Source organism: Pongo pygmaeus, chromosome 1 (genome assembly GCF_028885625.2).
Source record: "Pongo pygmaeus isolate AG05252 chromosome 1, NHGRI_mPonPyg2-v2.0_pri, whole genome shotgun sequence".
Classification (NCBI taxonomy): Eukaryota; Metazoa; Chordata; class Mammalia; order Primates; family Hominidae; genus Pongo; species Pongo pygmaeus.
In genome coordinates, this window is record NC_072373.2 from 168,966,667 (window position 1) to 168,989,258 (window position 22,592).

At 40.5% G+C, this 22,592-nt stretch overlaps 1 protein-coding gene across 9 annotated transcripts in view; it reads right to left on the reverse strand.

Moving 5' to 3' along the window:
* Positions 1–22,592, reverse strand: part of NFIA (nuclear factor I A) — a 599,513-nt gene that overhangs the window by 109,235 nt on the left and 467,686 nt on the right. For all 9 annotated transcript variants that reach the window (XM_063654979.1, XM_063654975.1, XM_063654972.1 and 6 more), the window contains exon 5: positions 3,401–3,518. In XM_063654979.1, the coding sequence (XP_063511049.1) occupies positions 3,401–3,518 (118 nt within the window). The remainder of the gene's footprint in view (positions 1–3,400; positions 3,519–22,592) is intronic.

Sequence of the window (22,592 nt, forward strand, 5' to 3'; positions counted from 1 at the left end):
TTAAATCCTAGAGTTGAAAGATTCTATAGTTATCAGTTGATGCCTTAGTTTGAAAGCAAGGATTTTCAGAAGTTGACAAAAGAAGGCTGGGCATGGTGGCTCCCACCTATAATTCCAACACTTTGGGAGGCCAAGGCAGGAGGATCACTTGAAGCCAGGAGTTCAGAGACCACCCTGGGCAACATGGCGAGACCTTGTCTTTACAAAAAAAATATTTTTTAAACCAGCCGTGTGTGGTGGCAGATGCCTACAGTCCTAGCTACTTCAATAGCTGAGGCAGGAGAATTGCTTGAGCTCGGGACTTCAAGGTTGCAGTGAATTATGATCACTGCACTCACCCTGGGTAATACAAAGAAGTCTCTTGGAGAAAAAAAAAATAAACATCTGGAAGGAGCATGGAAAAGAGGAAAAGATCAGGAATTGAAGCAAGTTAGGAAGCACAGGTGGAGGCTTCCGAGACAACTTTACTCTGACTTCACAAACTTTTGACAGCTGTTTTATCTTGATAAAGTTTTTTGGAATAAAAAAAGTATCCCAATTTTTACACTGCTCTTTCTATGATTTTGAAGATGTTTACCCTGAAGGGGTACAGAACTTACAGTCAGTACCATTGCATCACATTATCTACCTACCTATCTATTGAAATGAATCAGTCATTGATTTTGGTTTCTTGCTCTTTCTAACACACTCATTTTATTTTCCCAGAAACACCTGAGGGAAGCAGGAAAGTATCTGTAAGATCTACACAAAAAGTGAGGATGAATATTCTCCTAAGGAGTGATGCACTATCTCTTCTTGTATGTGGAATTTTTTCTTGTATTTCTAGCAATTATATCTAAAAAATAAGGTAAAAGTATTAAAAAATAAGGGAAAAGTATTACCTTAATTCCAAATATCTTAATTCCTACTCTGTGTAATTACAGCCTAGAAGTCTTACTTAGCATTCCTAAGACTGCAAAATGCCTTAACTTTCCTGAGTGTTCATAGGACCCTGAACTGAAAATTCCCACTTCTCAGTCTCTACCACGAGATTGTAAAGCCCCTCTTATTTGACTTTACACCCATGGTGCCGAGGACGGTGTCCTTGTTTCTTACTAATAAAGTTCGCTGCTGAATGGGAAGAGTTAGACACTGTCATTCAAGGGACTCATGTCTAGATGGGGAGGCTGCACACGTGCTGGCCTCAAAGATGGTAAGAGTAACTCAAGACGGCAAACACTAAGTGCCAGGGAGGAACAGAGATGCTAGAAACTCCTTTTTTAGTACCTCATATTCTATTGTTCCTTACTAAAAGAGTCAGTCCTATTCTCAAGAGGATTCTGTGTGAAAAGAGCATATTTTTAAAGTTCCAACAGACCTGAGTGTGAATGGAGACTCCTCTATTCACTAGGACTGTGACTTTGCGCAAGTTACTTAACTTCTCTGAGCTTTGTGTTGTTGCTCCACTGTTTAAATGGCAACATTGTGTATGTTGTAAAATTATTGTGAAGAATAAATCAGAACAGGTATACAACTCACCTAATGTGGTGCCTGCCACAGAGAAAATGACCCATCAATACTGGCACAGCAGGAAGACATATTGATCGGTGAACATTTCTATATATAAATCTGAGATATTCTTCTGAGCACACTTTCTAACCTGTACATCGTTAATTCTGCTGAATCTACGTATTTAAAGAATTTTAAAAATCATCCTAGGAAGAGCCTAATGAGAGTAAAACAAACATATTACCGGGTTATTAACTACTGATGCAGGTGATAATTAGCTCCTTATCAGGGTTAGTTATTTGCAGAATATGAGAACGACACCGGCCTTTTAAATGACATTCATAATGAGCTTTCCTCTCAGAGAGTCACAAAAGATAATAAAACATAGCTGGACAATTGTGTGAAAACATAAAAAGGGGTAAACACTCTTTGGGAGGTACATGGTACACGTACAGCACACACATGAAAAACAAACAGCCCATAAACTTTTAAATTAATCACTGCCCACAAGTATTTGCAAAGCTTTTTCATGTTGACTGAGTGCAGTTACACACAACGTCTCTCCCATCAGCAAACATTCAAAATCCTCAAAATGTATGAACACCCAAATGTATCCACAATCTCTTTCTTCTATTATAAATATACTTTGGATGTGTGACTTTTTTGTCCCTGAGGAGCTGATACTACAGGGAACTAAAGGGAATATTTAAACAACATGAAAGATGATGGTAGGATTTGGTAGTTATATTAAGGGAATACCTGTTTCTTTAACTGTCTTCAAGGTATTAGTGATGACTAAGTTGATTTTTTTTTAAAGTAGTGATGTTTAAAATATATAAAGGCAAGCTAAGAACGAGTGTGCACCAAGGAAAATTTCTATAATTTGGGCGTTGTTTTAAATCATAGGACTCAGGTACTTGCTTTAGGAGGAATATACCTTTGTCAGACATTTTTCTGCAAAGTGCACAAACATTAAAGATCGTTCTGTACCGTTCTATTCTTTGTTGTCACAGTCCAGTGCTAAAGCCAATTTGTAAAAGAATACCGTGGGTTTAATGCCTAATCCCTTTCCCTCTGGTTCAGGTTATCTAGAGACAACACCATCTTGCAAAAATGCTTCATTTTGATTTTGGCTTTGTGACGTTAAAGGGAGCAAGAACCCCAGAATCATTACCAGGTTACACTACTCTAGCTTTACTGTTTTTAAGGTCTCTTAATACAATGGGGTCTGTGGTCTGGCCCTACCCTCACTTGAGGTTATGCAAGTGACTGCTTCCATTTGTATAACCTCACACCAGGATATCAAATGGGCAACTCCAGTAAACTGGATATTGAGAGCTTTGGGGGCTCAGTGTGAAAAGAGCTGGCACTGAGCTGTAATGTCTGCTGTGGGCACGACACTGGGACTGTCACCAGTGTTCACTTCCTGCCAAACAAGCCAAAACATATGCCCTTTGCTGCAGTCCAGCCTTGTCCTTCATTTCCTGAGAACATGTTATGTTCATCATCCATCCTTCCTCCATGCCTTTGCTCATTTTTCACCCCACCCAGAATTCCATTCTTTTTCCTTTCTATCTCGCCAACCCTAACTAATATTTAGAGCTGGAACCAAGGTATTCTTTTTGGATAAAGCTCTCTTTAACTATTTTTAGCCTGTGTCACACAATTTAGTTCACAGTTTTTTACTGTGTGTAAGTGTGTGTGTGTGTGTGTGTGTGTGTGTATTTAACCTTGCTACATGCATATTTGCTTTATCTCCCCAACGAGACTGACAGTCTGTTGGGGCTGAACCCACTACTTTGGTATCTTCTATTACTAAAGGCGCATTGCTAAATGCATAGAGGGCCCAGAGTTAAAATCAAGGTGTGCAACCATGTAGCATAACTTCTTCAAGAGCTGCCAATCAAATTACCTCGTAGAGGATGTGCTGGGTAAAGACCTCCTCATTGCTCCTGGACTCATGCTGTAGTATGAAGAACTTTCCAAATCTGAGAGAGAAAAATTTGGGCCAGTTCCTGCAGCTATTGGTGCTAGAATTAAGAAAACAAAAATCAGTTAAATTCTGTGGATAAAAAATCAATGACAGCATACTTCAGTGTTGCATTTAGCACATTGTCTTTTTGCATTTATATGTAAGCGAATCGAAAATAATCAGTAATAAACTATGACTCCAAAGGAATATTGACTAAAAATAGTCTATACAGGAAAGGCATATTTTTTCTAATATATTTTTCATCTTTTCTCTTTATGTAATAGTAAATTGTCACCAAGGTTGCAGCATTCTTGGATGCTTTTAACAAAAATACTTCCCCACATTTTGGTCTTAAACTTTTCTGGAATGACCAACCAAAACACTCTTTAGACTTTTCTAACTTTATCTGATCCTGATAGCTTCTACTCATCCGTATTTTGGAATTCTGTTTTGAACTTTGGTGAGAACAAAGTCATCTTTCTAAGCTGTCCATTCCCAGTTTCTTATAATACGAAATGTGTGGTTTCTCTTTACTCTGAATCACCTCTCCATCTTGCATATACCTTAACTGAATATTTGTCCAACCTTGTAATTTAAGGCAGGCCCATAGTTTTCATGAATAAAGTTTTACGGGAGCATGGCCGTAAATGAAAATGAAAAATGAAACACCATGGCCTTTCATTTCTATATTGTCTATGACTGCTGCCACATTACACCATCAGAGACGAGTAGCTGCAACAGAGACCATATGGCCCACAAAGCCTAACGTATTTATTAGCTGGCCTCTTATAAAATAATTTTCTGACCTTTGATTTAATTTTGATTATTTGTGATTTTCAGAAATGACCCTTGTGTGAGACTGATTCCTTGCATTTTCTGTCTTTGAATCTTTAGATACCTTTTTCACAGTAGTTTAATACATGTTTTCCAATGGACAAATAACAAGTACCAATTTTATAAAACAACTCTGTAAAATTAGTGGTGTAAATTATTAGTGCAAATAATCTTTTTGAAAGGTTACATAAAAGCAGGAACAATAGATACTGTATTGAGGCACTGGTTTGAGAGCTAAGCCCACATAATTTGATACTGGAATAAATAAATTACAGGTTAGTATCCATCAGAAGAAATAATAATAAGGGTTATCATGAACCAGGGACATTTATACATCCAATGAATGCTTACTGAGAGCCTGCTACTGCCAAGAACTATGCTGAGTGAGGAAGGCACTTAGATGAAAGACATGGTCCCTACCCTTAAACGGAAAGGGAAGTCTGACAGATTAATTTTTTAAAAGTCTGAGAAGTCATCTGATAGAGCTACAGGTGCTCAACTTATAATGAGGCTATGTCCTGATAAACTCATCATAAGTTAAAAATATCATCAGCTGAAAATGTACTTAATATGCCTATTTTATAATAAAGTGTTGAATATCTCATGTAACTGATTGAATATTATACTGAAAGTGAAAAACAGAGTAAGTGTATGGCTACTTGAAGTATGATTTCTACTGAACATACGTCACTTTCTCACCATCATAAAGCTGAAAATTTTAGTGGAATCATTGTAAATTGGGGACCATCTGCATTCCTAAATTGAAGTGACTGCAAAGAAGTGGGTTATCTAACCCAGCCTGGGGATAAGAAGTTCAAGGGAATGGCCTCAGAAAATGTGAAGCCTGGAAACAATGTTAAAAGGAAAGGAGGAATTATGCAACTAAAAGGGATGGAGGACTTCTAGGTAGAGGAAACAGCATCAAGAGAGCAGAAAATGTTTACTGGATTTCTGATAGCTTGGTATGATGACATAGTGTAGAATACATGGGAAAGAGGAAGGATGGTTAAGTTAGGTTATGAAGGATCTGGTAGGTTTTTCTTTCTTTTTTTTAGAGACAAGAGCTCACTTTGCCACACAGGCTAAGTGCAGATGCAGAGGTGTGATCATAGCTTACTGTAGTCTCCAGCTCCTGGGCTCAAGCAATCTTCCTGCCTCAGCCTCCGGAATAGCCGGGACCACAGGTATGCTATGCCACACCCAGCTAATTTTTAAAAAATTCCTTTTGTAGAGATGGAGTCTTACCATAATGCCCAGGCTGGTATTGAACTTCTAGTCTAAAGCAATCCTCCTCCCTTTGCCTCCCAAAGCACTGGGATTACAAGCATGAGCCAACATGTCCCTGGTGGGATCTGGCAGGTTTCTTTAAGGAACAAATTTGATTCAGCAGATTCCCAAGTTTATAAGCTATTAAAGCATTTACCTCACCCCACTATAACTGGGGATTATATTGTCAGCATCTAATATAGTCCCTGACACCAGGAGGCAGTCAATAAACACTGGTCAATGGAATGGGTTGCTGCATTGAGTTATATTCAATAGTCAAAGAAGGACCAGCATAGTATGGGAATGCTATCATCAAATTTGCATTTATCACCTAGAAAGATCAGTCTGTCATGAGGGTAGGCATGGAGGTGAAAGGGTGGGGGGCGCTTGAAGAATATAATAGGCAAACCAGAGAGTCCACTGGGGCATTTATGCAAGGTATGGTGGGGATGGGGTCTAAACTCAAAGGATGGAAAGGAGGAGCCTGATGTAAGTTATTCAGGAGTTAGAATCAAGATGTACTGACTGGCTGGGCACACGTGTGGTGGCTCACGCCTATAATCACAGCACTTTGGGAAGCTGAGGTGGGAGGACTGCTTGAGACCAAAAGTTCAAGACCAGCCTGAGCAACATAGTGAGACTGTGTCTCCACAGAAAAAAAAAACATTAAAAAAAAAATTAAATTAGTTAGGTGTAGTGACACGTGCCTGTAGTCCCAGCTACTTAGGAGGCTGAGACGGGAGGATCACTTGAGCCCAGGAGTTTGAGGCTGCAGTTAACTATGATCATGTCACTACAACTCCAGCCTGGGCAATGGAGTGAGACCCATCTCAAATAAAAATCTTGGAAAATAAATAAATAAAAAGAAGACATGCTGACTTCTTGACTATTGTAATAATGGGAACGGGGGCGTATGGGATAACTCCCACGATTAGCGCTTGGGAATCCAGGTGAATTGAGGTGCCATAATGGAACTATGGAATCAAGGGACGGTATGAGGAAATATAACAATTTCTAAGAATAAATACTTAGTTATTTGATTAATAGCAATGAATAAACCTTAATCACAACTGTCAGTATACAAAAACAGTCACTGCTAAAAAAAAATGGAAGACTGAAATTCACATCTACTTTCTGAAATTCAAACACATCTCTCAGTAACAGGCTTTAAGGGAGGAAGAGCCTTTCGTTTAAAAAAAATGGTGAGGCTTGACATTAAGTGTAAACAGGGTTCTAATTAATAATTCTGACAGTTATCCCCTAATTTGCTTTTTATGTTAAATTTATTTGCATAATTTCCTCTTTTATTTCATGATTTTTATGTATGAAATAGGCTATGGAGGAAGGGTGGGGGAGATTACTCAAATATGAGCCTAGATCACTCATCCTCACTCCCAGCAAGCTGACATACAGTAGGTACTTAACGCTTTGTGCCTTCCTGGAGATTAGAGGTTCACACCTCTCATTAACTAAAGAAGAGTTATAAGGCTGAGCAGTGTCATAGGTCTGGATTTAGATGTTTTTCACAAATGTCAGAAGGGAGATGAGGCCTCAACTGGGTGGAGAAGCTGTTTCATTTCTGAGCATGGCGGACACTGTCTGGCCCTCACTCCCTTGCTCTTGGAAGGAGAGGAACACAGAGCAAAGTGTGAATGTGAGGGACTTGATCAGACAGAGAGAAGAAGCGGCCTCCTAGCTCGTGGTGAACATCCAGCTGCACTTATATTTAATACTTTATCTATCCTAGAAAAATGTCTTTTGCCTTATCTTTTTTAAATGTCAAGAGAGCCAGAATAGGGGAAGAAAAAGAAAAGCCTGTGTAAACATGGTGTGCCCACCTTCCAGACGTTAAAAAATAATTAAGCCCACATAAACGGGCTTAGCTTGGCCATATATATACTTCCTGTGAACCACTTAAGTACACTGGAATTGTAATGTGGCAAATGGCACCAGGTGGCCTGGCACTTCCCGAAAGTGTCTATCAGACTTCTGATGAGTAACTTGAGAGCTTGGCAAACTGGTTATGTGTGTCTTGAATTTTAAAACATCACTAAGTTTCTGAAATGAGAATGGGTTTCACAACCTGAGTTAAATAATCCTAGTAATTCACAGACCCAAACTCTGCCTTCTTCAAGAGTCTTATAAAGGAACAGCCCCCTGCAACTGCCTGTAGGTATGAATCACATGGACAGTTGGTTTATTGGGTTGGATTCTGACTCAGTGACACTGTCACAGCCAAAGAGAAAGCTTCACACTTGAGGGGAGCAGTCCCTGTCAAAGTATCCCTGCATTGGGTTGGGTATTCTCAATACCTCTAATCTGGAGAACAGAAAGAGCTTTTGACAGGTCATGAAGAACTGAAGAGGTGGGCTTTAGGCAGGCCTTTTGGAGCACCCATGATGCCACGTTTTGATAAGCACTTTATTTACTTTACTTAATTTCATTCTCAAACTTCAAAGTGCATTTGCTAGATGAGGAGAACAAAGCCTTGGAGTGAGATTAAATAACTTGTCCTCGATTACAGAAAGACAAAGAGAGAGTCAGGGTTAAAATGTAAGGATGTTGACCTCAAAACCTGGGCTTTTCTTACTGCACCACACTGACTCCCACATATAGTATTTGCCTTAAACTTGAAATAATAAAAAGATACACGGTGTCTCTGTCCCCAAAAGGTTTATGACCTAAGTGGAATACTAAAATAATACCTGAATATCTAATGCAATGCCGAACATACTAAATTTCATAGGAAAAATGCAAAGAATGTGCTAGGAAAGTTCAAAGGAGGCATAGATCCCACTGACTTGTGAGATCAGAAAAAGGTTTGATTTCAGGAAGAGTGGGCACTTAAGCTGAGCCTTCGAGGACAGTTCAGATTTAAAGAGGCACAGGAGACAGGAGAAGCTTCCTTAGCAAAGGACAAAGTATGTGCATAAGTTTGGAGATAAGAAGTAAAGTGGGCCGGGTGCGGTGGCTCACGACTGTAATCCCAGCACTTTGGGAGGCTGAGGCAGGCGGATCACGAGGTCAGGAGATCGAGACCATCCTGGCTAACACAGTGAAACTCCATCTCTGCTAAAAATACAAAAAATTAGCCGGGCGTGGTGGGGGCTCCTGCAGTCCCAGCTACTCGGGAGGCTGAGGCAGGAGAATGGTGTGAACCCAGGAGGCGGAGCTTGCAGTGAGCCCAGATCATGCCACTGCACTCTAGCCTGGGCGACAGAGCAAGACTCCATCTCAAAAAAAAAAAAAAAAAAAAAAAAGAAGTAGAGTGAGTGATCTGTGGGATCCAGGACAGTTTCTGAATAGGGAAGTGATAAGATCACTGTGGACCTGGGAACAACCATAAGGCAACTGATATGGTTTGGCTCTGTGTCCCCACCCAAATCTCACCTTGAATTGTAATTTCCACATGTCAAGGGTGGGACCAGGTGGAGATAACTGAATCATGGGGGCAGTGTCCCCCATGCTGTTCTCATGATAGTGAGTAAGTTCCCACGAGATCTGACGGTTTTCTAAGGGGCTTCCCCCTTTGCTGGGGACCGATTCTCTCTCCTGCTGCCCTGTGAAGAGGTGCCTTCTGCCATGATTATAAGTTTCCTGAGACTTTCCCAGCCATGTAGAACTGTGAGTCAATTAAACCTCTTTTCTTTACAAATCACCCAGTCTCAGGTATTTCTTCATAGCAGCATGAGAATGGACTAACACAGCAACCATATTCAGAATGCATGGAAGGGGGCTAAGATTCTGGAGGTGGAGAAATCAGAAGATTGATGCAAGTGTCCCAGCAGAAGGGAACAGAGGCCAAGACTCTGCGGCTGGGAAAGAAAATAGAATTTTTACAATGGAAATTTGACACCTCCTCCAGGAGAACAAACAGGTCTCAAAGACCTGTTCTCAATTGTGCACTTGAAAGGGCATAAATAAATGATTATATTCTTCTAACAAATATAAAATATCAATAAGATATGTAACACAGTATACTTTTTAACTAATAATGGCATTAAGTCCTTCTTTTGAAAATTAAGAAACTAATAAAAGTTGTGGAGGGTTAAATGATTTGTCCAATGTCACATAAATTCTGGCCTGCCCAGGTTATCACATTGGGTTTCTGAGGTTAAAGACTAACTGCCTTCTGGTGTGCTACAAAAACGACGCAGCCACTGCCAATCACATGTGGCGATGTTAGGGTAGGACTGGACCAAGCACAGCACTGCCTTTCTGTTCCAATTATTGTGAAATCCAGTTTTGCTCCATTTGTAATTGACTCTAGGCTTTATCATGCTTTGTCTCATATGTAACATTTTCTCCCTATCTAGGTTGAGATGCATTTTGAAGGTTATAAAGAGATATCATGGGGCATAAAAAATGCTAGTCTAGGACGGGGAGAGATTGTCTAGATTCCCAGTCCTGCCAATAACCAACTGTTTACTTGATTAAGTCACTGAAACTCTTTGGGCCTCATAATTCTAATAATAATTGTGGCAAAAATGAACTGCCACCACTAACCACTGCTGCCATCATCACCATCACAATTTATTAGGCATCATTTATGAACCAGAAGCTGGGCTAAGGGTTTTAAGCACATCATCCCATTTACTCCTCACCAGAAGTCCCCAACCTTTTTGGCACCAGAGACAGGTTTCATAGAAAACAATTTTGCCATGGATCAGAGTAGGGGGGTGATTTCGGAGTGAAACTGTTCCCCCTCAGATCATCAGGCATTAGACTCTCATAAGGAGCCTGCAACCTAGGTCCTTTGCACATGCAGTTCACAATAGGGTTTGCGTTCCTAGGAGAATCTAATGCTACCACTGATCTGACAGGAGGCAGAGTTCAGGGAGCAATGCTCACTCACCCACCACTCGCCTCCTGCTGTGCAGTCCGGTTCCTAACAGGCCACTGACTGGTACTAGTCTGCAGCCCGAGCGCTGGGGAATCCTGATCCTCACCATACCACCAGGAAGGAACTGAGGCACGAAGAGGTTAAATAACTCTCCCAGGTCATGAAGTCAGAGGTAATACATATGACCTTTAATCCTACAGGTCCTAGAGCTCCCTTTGACCACAGTTTTGTGTACATAGTTGATCATCAATAAATATGCTTTGAATTAAGGAGAGTGAATAATTACCCTCCCTATTCGCCCCCTCTAAACTTTAAACAATACCAAGTGAAACTCAGAATTCTATAAATACATATAAATCGTGTGGAGGGGCTCCTCAATTTTCTTAAGTAGTATTGTAATGAACAAATATGAAGTATTTTGCTCTATCGAGGAGTTTTTCTCAAAAGGTTAACTTTTGGAAATTATCTCTTCAGATATTACTTGCAAGTCATTCATCCTCTACCCCTGCCTCTTTCCTGTCGTAAGCAGAATGTAGTCTTTGTGTCATTTCTTAATAAATGGTTTGCTATTAAGGAATCATTATAGTAATGTAGGCTACTGGAAGAAAGGGGTTATTTTAGTAGCCAACCCTCTTAATGACCTGCTCTTCTGTACACATTAGTAGTTGGATAAGGTTGTGGTTATTGAACTTCTGCCATCCACCAGAGACAAGCTGCTCAGGCTTGCATTGTTGGAAAGAGAGGATGATGGAAAAAACTTCTATACAAATTTTTGAGCTACTCTGCCTGAGAGATTACAGTGTGCTAAGTTTCCAACTTGTTCAACAGAAGTCAGCAGGGAGCATTAACGAAATGACTAGTTTGTCCAGCCTATGGTTAATAGTACATCTCCTCGGAGAGGCTGTATTCAATGGAATTCAACAATATTTATGGAGCACTTTTAGTGAGCCAGGGATCATTCCAGATGCTTGAGAAACATCAGTGGACAAGATATAGAAAACCCCTGCCCTTGTGGGGCTTACATTTCAGAGACTGACCATTATTGTCCCTTCTTCAAATCTGTATGGCCACTGAGGAATATGAAAGAATGGCAATAAGTAACCCAACTCAATTTCCAACTTACAACTATGAAAAAATGGAGAGACATTTTTCTTCTGATTACATGATCTAAAACACTCAGTGAGACTTTGGGAACTTGTACTTTAAGACCGGGGGGGAAAAAGTCCAATAGCAGCACACAGTTCTATGGACCCAGCACAATTTAGTGTTGTTTTGCATTCCAGTGGCAAAGATCTTGTAAGAAAGTTCATGTCACTGGCACAAAGGGACTGAACATGGGAAAATACTTGTTCTTCTTTCTATCAAAGGCACAGTTGTAAAACGCACAATGCTATGAAAACTCAAGCAAATCTGGAATCATCGTTAAAGGGAATTAACTTGGAAAGTAATTTATGGCAAGAAATCTCAACTCCTTTGTTATCTCCCTTTTACCGTAATATGCTTCCTGAACACTGCCTATGAGAAAGGGCTTTTAGAAAGAAAAAAAATAAGTATAGTAAAAATTAACTCATTTTATCAATTTGTGCTCTCTGCCAGAGTTTCCTGACTGTGGCTACGAGAGGCTGTAAAACTGATGAATTTGCATGGAAAAAGAAACCAGTGTAAGTAATTCGTGTAAGAGGTAACATGAACATAGACTGCTATAATTCAGACACCCTGCAGATAGCGGACTGCTGCAGTGTGAGCAGTTATGGGTTAGAAAAATGACCACACTGCAGTCAGTCTGACTTGAATGGAAATCAATCATGAAGGTACTTTCTCTGCAGCTTCTACGCCACAGTCTTCAGCAACTCCTTTGCCAAGCAGATTTCTGGTCTGTAAACCCTGTGCTGATCTCCTGTTTTCCACTTTTCCTTTCTAAAAAGTCTGACCAAATGCAGGCTAAGAGTATGGTTTTCCAAACAGGAACATTAAAAAAAGGCAATGAACTAAAACAAGGATTTCCCTCTATGTGAAAATGAACTTGCCTGCTATTAAAAGATTTAAGCAATGCTTTTTATGATATGTATTATTAGGTGCCAAAAGCCAGTAGAATATTTTTTAACCCCATGAAAGGTATCCGCTAACACAGACAGAGCCCTATTTTCACACATCCCTGTCTTGTGGACACACGTTAAGGAATATATACATGGTGGTGGAAGGAGAAAAGGGAGGTGAATAGAGGAATTTTTATTTTTCAAAAAATGTTTCTGTTTCATTAAAATAGGAAAAATTAACCGATACATTTTCACACCCCACTCCGAATCAGGAAGATAGTTTATCTTTGACAGATAATTACTGTTTAATTTGTAAATTAACTGTATTCAGGCATTTTATTGCCATCAAATAAGCTCAGTCTTAGATCTCAAGAAACTTAGATATATACTCTGTAGAGGAAAAGGCTGTCTCCTACTTATTTTTGTATTCTCCTCAGTACACAGTGCAGGGTGCTTCATATATTACATATGCACCAAATGTTTACTGAGTTGAACTCAAATTACACGAGCTTGTTAATGAAAAATAGCTAAGAGCTAATATTTATTGAGCATTTATTACATGCCAGGCAATGTGCTAGGTATTTTACCTGAATTGTCTCATTTAATCTTTGCATTATCCCTATGGAATATGTATTTATATTATTCTCATTTAGAAATGAGAAACTACGCTGTGAGTTAAGTAACATGGTCAAGATCATGCAACTAAATAAGTGACAGAGGAAGGGCCTGAATGTAGATATTTCCTAGATATCTGTTCAAAGAAACAGGAGTGAAATTCACATTTCTAGTGCTGCTGTCTTTCCTTTGTCATCAGTTATGAAGGAGATAAATTCAACACGTTTAAATAGAAGAATAATTATCGCCTACACTTATGTGGCAAAACTTCTATCTCATCATTCTCCTTCTCGCCTCTCTGCTTTTGCAGGTCTTAAACTTTATAAGCGTCAGCAAGAGTTCCATTGGATGAAGGGCCCTGCCACTTGGTCTAACAGAGCAGTCTACAGAGGGGTTAGCAATGCTCACTGATCTGCATTAGTGCCTTCTGCTTTGGGGGCCGAAATTGATTTTCTGCATTTTAGAGTATCATCATGTCTTAGCTTTTGGTGGAGGTCAAATGTGGTACCCGTTTAGTATCTGATACAGCCTCAGTCACGGGATTAAGTCTTCTCTGACAGGGGTGGGATCTGATGGCCTAAGAGGTCTTTTTGCCACAGTGATCTATAAACCAGGGAAGGGCTAAGCTAAACATAAGCCCCACAACCAATAGTGCACTGGGACTACTTGACCATTAGCTGTTAGGAAACCAAACTGTATCAACAGAGTCCCATCCCAACAACTGACTAATTCAGCTGTTTACAAAAAAAAAAAAAGTTTTCAATATTTTCACCAATAACTTTCATTTTTTTCTCCTCCACCTAGTGAAAAATCCTGGGTATTAACATGTACTCATATTAACCACACACTGGATTAGTTCAGTTCCAGTATTTGACCTATGTGTGGTTTTGCTGAATGTGGACTTCATAAGCCCCATTCTAGACATGCTAAGATGGTCACTACCAACAGCCCTTCTACTCGGCAAGAGTTAGCTATGATAATGTACTCCAGCCAAATCTCAATAATATTTGTGGCCCTACTGCAGGGTAATATAGGATTTCTCCCAAGCTTTTGGAAGTCACAAAAACCCCTTCTAGTTTTTCAGTGTTACTACTGGATATGGATATCCACCATTAAAAAGTTGAGGCTTATGAGTACATAAATAAAGGTTTATTAAAAAGCACATTATTAGCTGGGCACACTGGCTCATGCCTGTAATCCAGGCACTTAGGGAGGCCAAGGCAGGCAGATCTCTTGAGCCCAGGAGTTCGAGACGAGCCTGGGCAACATGGCAAAACCCTATTTCTGCAAAAAATGCAAAAATTAGTTGGGTGTGGCAATGCGTGCCTGTGGTGCCGGCTACTGGGAAGGCTGAGGTGGGAGGATCCCCGGGGCCTGGGAGGTGGAGGTTGCAGGGAGCCATGATTGTATCACCACACTCCAGCCTGGACAACAGAGTCAGACTCTGTCTCAAGAAAACCCAAACAAACCACACTGTCAGTAATGACCTGTAGCATGCTTCTGCCATTCATAGGGAATTTTTGCTCATAATGAGTGAAAGCAAAATTTAAAAATACTATAAAACTAAGTACTACTTTTAAGAATGCTGGTACACGGGCCAGGCGCGGTGGCTCACGCCTGTAGTCCCAGCACTTTGGGAGGCGGAGGCGGGCGGATCACGAGGTCAGGAGATCGAGACCACGGTGAAACCCTGTCTCTACTAAAAATACAAAAAATTAGCCGGGCGCGGTGGCGGATGCCTGTAGTCCCAGCTACTCAGCAGGCGGAGGCAGGAGAATGGCGTGAACCCAGGAGGTGGAGCTTGCAGTGAGCCGAGATCACGCCACTGCACTCCAGCCTGGGTGACAGAGCGAGACTCCATCTCAAAAAAAAAAAAGAAAACAAGAATGCTGGTACAGATAACCCAGGTGTGGTTTGCCACTTAAAAAGTTGTTAACGTGTCAGTGTTAGATTGAGAATTTTAGAACATTCTGCTATCCATGAGATATCCCTAGGAGAACAATTTCTAGAATAATGCAGAAACACAGGCTCTAGCTGAGAATTTGAGGAAAAAGAATCTTCTGAAAATTTGAGGAAAAACAATGCTCAAAACAGAGGAATGAGGTCTAATATTGGCATGCTCTTACTGTACTGGAATTACTAACTCTGTATGGGTCACTAGAGTGGCTCTTCTAATAAATTGGTTGTTAGAACATGAATTCTAAAATTGGCCCTTCTTAATTTATACATGCACACACACATGCATTTTCAATAAATTTACTGATAGTGGTCAGCTCCAAGATTGGCTCTGAGCACACAGTGAAGAAAGATCAGGGGCTGAGGCTCTGTTCAATCATCGTGGTGGTTATCATTGTTGAGCATCTACTATGTGGCAGACACTAGACTATCTGTCACTGAACCCTCATTACACTCCTGAGAGGTACTGCTATTTCCAGTACTTGGACTTAGACTCAGCACGCAGTTAGGACTTCATAAACATTTGCTGAATGAATAAATGATTGTAACCTAGAAGAAAACACAGACAAGAGGGGTTACATATTGCCCAAAGCTATAGAGTTGATAAGTTGCAAAGCTCGATTCCCCAACTCTATATCCTGTACTGTTTTACAATATCATGCTGCCATCTTGAATATAGGTTTTATACTTGACACATAGAAAGCATAACTGATGAATGACCTAGAAATAGATGAACATACGAATAGAGACCATGACAACACATTAGTATGTACATCAAGGGGTATGTTGTGCTTCTCCCCAGTTAAAATCTTCATAATAAGAGTATTCATAGTCTGGTAAATTTATCAGAAGCTTCAGCTGAGAACAGAGATCAAAAGGGCCCCAAATTCTGCCATGAGAACTCTCACTGCCAGCTCTAACCAGGAAGATTGTAGGAATATGCATGTAAGAGAAAGGACTAGACCTTCATGCAGAGCACTGACTGAAGGATACACTAATGTCATAAGCTTATTCCTGCCATAGTTCTAATTTCAACAGCTCAGTGGTCCATGACAACTGCCAGGGCACATATCGAACACAAGGTATATACACCTTTTAATTCATAGGGCTGAGTCAGCTGAGGACAGAGTCAGTCTAAGGGTGGGGACACTCTCATCTTACATGGCTTCATTAGGTGAGGAGGGTAGGATAGGAAAAAATCAAGCTTGGCCACCCATACTGCGAGCTAGGATTCAGAAGAAAGGGTAGTTTGATGAAAATTTCTATTACCTCCAGTCCATTGCACTTGCTGCCAGCTTTACTACCCAAATATTCACCCCAAATATGTCAAGAAAATTAAAAGGAAAAAATCATACAACAAAACATCCTCCTGAACTAATTCAATTTCAATATTTATTTTGATAATTTATTGAATTATAGTAGAGGAAGCTGGCTGAATTAAGCCAGCCAGACTGTTATTTTTCTTCCTAAGAGTATGGCAATATTTATTATTTTACCTCTCTATGAGGGGTTGATTAAAACTAGAAAATGTAACATTTGCAAAGTCATAATATATTCAGAAGAAGGTGGTTCAGATAGGCAAAATAAAAATATATAGGGGCCAATCAGAATTTTCTCTCCCATAACAGATTTTCTTTAAAAACTGCATTTGGAAATAGACATTATGATTTTTTTAAAGGGCCACCCACTCTTTTGTCTGCTCCACATTCTACCTTCACTCTAGAAGAGGTGCCATTGACTTCTACAGATATAAAATGTGTGATGTTCATTTTAAAATTACTAGTAGAGCCTGCTATTGACCATCTAATTATGCCGAGTTCCATTTATAAACATAGCTAACCACTAAGTTTATGGAGACTTTTTGTGCTGCTTTAATAGGATATTGATCGAGCACATAGTTTGAGTAGACTGCCATTGAATTGTGTAATGGCATACAAAAGGCAAGGTCACAGCAACTGTTCATGCTAGGGCTGCAATCTATTTTTTATTATATTCTTTTTGTTTCTTCCTTTAATGCTCGAGCCCAAATGGTTTCTTTTGAAAGAAGATCTTGCTTAAGAATATAAGCTATTTTTAAAATTAATTTCCATGCAATGATCACAGCTATCGTGTTACTTAACACAGGAAAACCAACAGGCCACTCGTTTAGAAAGAAAGTTTTAAATCTATCCCACTTTAATTAAGATCTAAAGTACTGCGAATGTTTAAATGGCACCCCAAATGACTGGATGTCTGGAATTTCTTATCCTACACCCATTTCCTCATTAGTCCTTCTGTGCAAGAACATTTTGTATTTTCAAGTTTGGGCTTGTTCCTACCCAAGGGTTTCATTTTCTTATTGTGCCTTGTAGCCGAGTTCATTCTGTCTTAGAAGTTCCACCATGTCAGGTTAGAATATTGCCAATAGTTCTTACTAAATTACTAGCCTGAAAATCTAAGCATCTGAATATGGGTACTTGAAGATGTAACAAGGACCTAGAGACTTCAAAAAGAACTTTAGAAATGAACTGCAATTTGGATGTTAATGACAATTCCTGTGTGAAAATATAGAAAGAACGCACATTTCTAAGGCAGAAAACAGCCACTAGGGTGCCACCTCATGCCAGGCTGAGGCATATGCCTGGTTCCATTCACTCCCACTCTCCATTGACAAACAACTCAGGAATCCTGTAGTCGACCCAGCAGCTGAGCTTTGTGGCAGAGCCAGGACAATTCAGCTGCCGGATTTTAATAGATTCTGCAGCACTGCAACAGGAACCAAAAATCAGTCTGGGTAACTGAGAGTGGTTTTCACACCCAAAGACTCTAAGGCTGGCCACAGTGTACTGACAATCCTGGCTTTTCAGAATTCCAGGGCCATGAAGTCATCCTTAGCCACGAAGTTTACTTAACCCTTGCAGCCGGCTTGGGTGTACAAACCGCCGCTAGAAAATTAGAGCCCACCAGGCCAGAGTCACAATGGCTTGTGTGTATTTGCGGTTTTCCTCTTTCCCAGTGAAGTAGTTAGGGTTTCGAAGTCACTCCACCAACTTCAAGTAAAATAGAGTCAGCAATTTGGAAGGAAATGGGCAGAAGTAGTGGATTTTTCAGGAGAACTTTCTGGGTTCATACCAGGAGTGATATTTGACAGCCTCAGAGCTCATACTTTGAGGAAAACACTGGTGCAAAATAAACAAAAGAGTGGGTGCTGACAGAGAGAGCTACCTAAGCAGCATCATTTAGCAGCTAGTAGAGTGGGCTCTCTTTGTAGCAACTTCAAGGGAAAGAGACCAATCTAAAAATGCCTTGAGAAGGCTTTGTTTGAAAATGCAGCATCATGTAAGAGCCATTTCAACAGATGGTTCTTGTCTCTTTCCTCATAGTATTATGCTAAAACAACTTTAGTGATTCTGAACCACATTGTTAACACTTGTAAAACCCCCTTCCCCAAAGCAGAGAATACTTCTCTCTCTCTCTCTGGCACAGCGTCTAGTGGTCTGTATTTTCCTCCTCCCCTGGAACAAGGCAATAAATAATTGAGCTACTTTCAGATGGTCCTACCACATGCGGGAAAAACTAGCAAGAGAACAAATATAGATTTTTATGCTACAGTATTTTCTTTGCCATGGAAGCAGAACTTTCCATTCTTGCCTTTCGTGGACTTTAGATGATAATGAAAAAAAAAAATTAAAAGGTGGTGGGCAGGCGGCAAGGAGGAAAGGGGAGTTCACGGAAGACTGCAGCTTCAGCTGGCCAGCAGGAGTCCCTGATTCCAACAGGTTCATATATCTGATCAGTATAATTCAATGGCAAGCATCCTTGTTGCCTAATCCCTCACCTCTGAATTTGTGAGGCTAAGCCAGCAGCTTTCTCTTGAGTTTCTCTGCCATTACCACCTTGGTAGTGACACTATTAAAAACAACACACTTAGCACATAGTTATTTCAGTGAATCCACATGAGGAAATACTGAACTAGCACCTCCCTCCTCTCTTACATTTAAAAGGAAGAAAATGAAAAACAAAAACTAACTGGAAACCTAGTGAAAGTAAATATTTGTATTAGCAAATGTAAAAATCGAATACTAAAGATCCAGAAAGGGAGAAAAATCTCAAGCTAAGCCATCATTAATGACAACTGTGAAATTTTCAGCCCATATAAGTAGTCATAATTAGGTATAATTGCAGGGGACTGGATGGGGCTGGGATAGATAACAGAAGGTTAAGAAGAAATCTGCAAAATAGTCAGAGATTGTAGGACACTGAGACCATTAAAAACATCTAAGTGAAAGGCATAACTATGCAAAGAGTAAAAAGATCAGTGGTGGGGAGTGGGAGGTAATGAATAGGTGGAGAACAGGAGATATTTAGGGCAGTAAAACTATTCTGTATGATACCATAATAGTAGCTACCTGTCACTATGCATTTGTCAAAACCCACAGAATGTACAAGAGTGAACCCTAATGTAAACTGTGGACTTTAATTAATAATTATGCATCAATATTGGCTCATGAATTTTAACAAATGTACCACACTAACAAACGATGTTAACAACAGGGGAAACTGTTGGGAGGAGGGGTATACGGGACTTCTGTACTTTCTGTTAACCTAAAACTGTAAACCTAAAAAACTGCCCTAAAAAAGAATAAAGTCTGTTAATTAAAAACAAACTCGCACCTGAAAACAAATCCAGGAAAAAAAATTAATTAAGTATCTTACTTGCTTTGGTTTACATGAAAATAGTTTTAACCTTTTTTTAATGCACAAATTAATAAGCTAAAAGTGTATCCAAATCAACAAGAACTGATTATTCAATAAAAGCACAGAATCCTTGGATTCTATTTAGTTCTATAATGCAATTATAGGAGAGGTTTTGATGAAAAGGTAGGCAGTCAGCTAGCTGAGTAGAATAAAGGAAAAAGAGCAAGTTGCTTAACCTCTTGGAGCATCGCAGACTCCATCTATAAAAAGGGACAGTAAGACCAACCATGGCAGGATTGAATGAGATAATGTTTACAAAGTACCCAGCACAATGCCTGGTACATGGTATATGCTTGATAAAATGCTAGCTACTCTAATTTTTTATATTATATGACATCACACTCCTAACAGGGCTAACATCATGTGTTTAATCACCTTATGTGCCAGTTAGCTTATTTCTTTTTTCTTTTTTTTTTGAGACGGAGTCTCGCCCTTGTCACCCAGCCTGGAGTGCAACGGCGTGATCTCGGCTCACTGCAACCTCCGTCTTCTGGGTTCAAGCGATTCTCCTGCCTCAGCCTCCTGAGTAGGTGGGATTACAGGCACCTGACACCACACCTGGCTAATTTTGTATTTTTAGTAGAGATGGGGCTTCTCCATGTTGGCCAGGCTGGCCTTGAACTCCCAACCTCAGGTGATCCACCCGCCTTGGCCTCCCAAAGTGCTGGGATTACAGGCATGAGCCACCATGCCCGGCCAGTTAGCTTATTTCTATTCGAGGATACAGAATGCACTCCAGGTCCACTCATCTGCAAAAAGCATCCACCATAGTTCTGAAACGGGTGCTTCTCTTTTCCCACATGGGGGAACAAGGAGGAGGGCAGCCTTGCGAGGCAATGCTGAGGGATTTCAACTCCACCATGCGGCTTGAGTGTTAAGCCTTTCAGGAGGGTGCGTAGGTGAGGAAACCTGAGCTGGAGATCCTTACCCCAGCAGCCAAGGTAATCTTGTGAAATATACCCCGACAAACCTAGATTATCTCTAAGAAAAAGGGGTCTCCTGACTACAGTCGACTAGTTTGGCCTGAAGCCATGATTGAGCTGACACAGCCCAGACCCACTCTTGCCAAACAGTTTCTGTCAGCATGAGGCCATGTGTGAGTGAGTCCCAGAGCGATTACACAGCAGTGTGCAGAATCAAAAAGCATTTGAGAGCCAAAGGATGTTCATGATGCCAGGCACTGGCTAAGCAATCCCCTAAGCGGGGACAGGAAACAAGTCCAGGTCCCTCTGCAAACTCAATCCCTGTCCAGCCATAATCTCTGGCAGTCTTGAAGGCAGGTTTAGAATTCATTTGGCAGCCAAGCTATCTTAGACTGACCAGAGTTCTAATCAAACTTGGAACTGATAAGCTTTGAGATATAAGACCTTAAAAGGAAAGACACGGAGTGGAAGGAGGAGGAGAGGCTGGGGGTGATTCTGTACTGTGTGGGCCTTCTCATACAACCCCCAGGCCTGGGAACACTGATGGTAATGAGGACTAAATGTAAGAATTGCAGCATCCAGGGCAGAATAAAATGGCTAGCGCTCCAATCTTACGCTTAAAAGGATTTTCGTTTCACTCTTTAAGGCTATGTTTTAGATCCCAGTGAGGGCTCAATGAATGTATTTTCCTATAATGCTACTATGACCGGTATAGTGTGATATATATATATATAAAAATACACTCTCCATATTACTGTTATTATTAAAATTACAAGAAAATGTGAGATATTTATTGTGTTCAAAAGCCCTAAGAAGTAAAAAAAAAAAAAAAAAAAAAAAAAAAAAGATGTATACAGATGCACTGTTATTTGTCTATGGCAAATAACTGCCTAATCAGCTGTGCTATAACTAGGACAGCATATATCCTCTCCAGCTTAACAAGGCAATGTAGTGTCTACTTAACTGGCTGTTTACTTTAAGTACACTTCAGTACCATGGCAGCAACCTCCTCATTCCAAGTCACGACCTGCTGCTCCTAATGTCTCATTTCCTAGGGTTCCAACTCTTCTACACTGGAATACCTCAGCATCAACCTGGGAGTCCTTGATTCCCACAATTCTAACCCCGACAGTTACCTTCCCACTGTTTCCCTGTCTAGTCTCAAGCTATAGATCTCTTCAAGTTCCTTTGGGCCAGTCTAAGAGTACGGATACTGGCCTTATAGAGACTTAGCTTAACGATTTATCCACTATTTGAATTTTTTGTTTGTTTTTTGAGATGGAGTCTCGCTCTGTCGCCCAGGCTGGAGTGCAGTGGTGCAATCTCAGCTCACTGCAACCTCCACTCCCCGGGTTCGAGCAATTGTCCTGCCTCAGTTCCTGAGTAGCTGGGACTATAGGTGTGCACCACCATGCCCAGCTAATTTTTTTGTATTTTTAGTCAAGACGGGGTTTCACCATGTTGGCCAGGCTGGTCTCAAACTCCTGATCTCAAGTGATCCGCCCGCCTCGGCCTCTCAAAGTGCTGGGATTACAGGCATGAGCCATCGTGCCTGGCCTCACTGTTTGACTTTGGATAAATAACTTATATAGACCCTCAATTTAACTCATCTTTAAAAATGGGGTAATTTCTTATCTGAAAAGCTTATTGCAAGGATTAATGTATGTACCTTACACTAAGGCCTATGACAGTGCCTGGCAGACAGTAAATGAATAGTAGTCATTAGATTCTCCCCTGTTCTGACACTGTATATCACATTCTGTGCTCTCAAGACTCTCCTAGCCTATGAGTGACTGAAATAAGAACAGACAAAATCCAGGCTTTTGGGACCAGGATGGCTTGACTTGTTTGACCTGATGTCATGTCCTGAGATGGACCAGCTTACTCAGTCAATCTTGCAAGCCTGTAACACAGTGAATGGG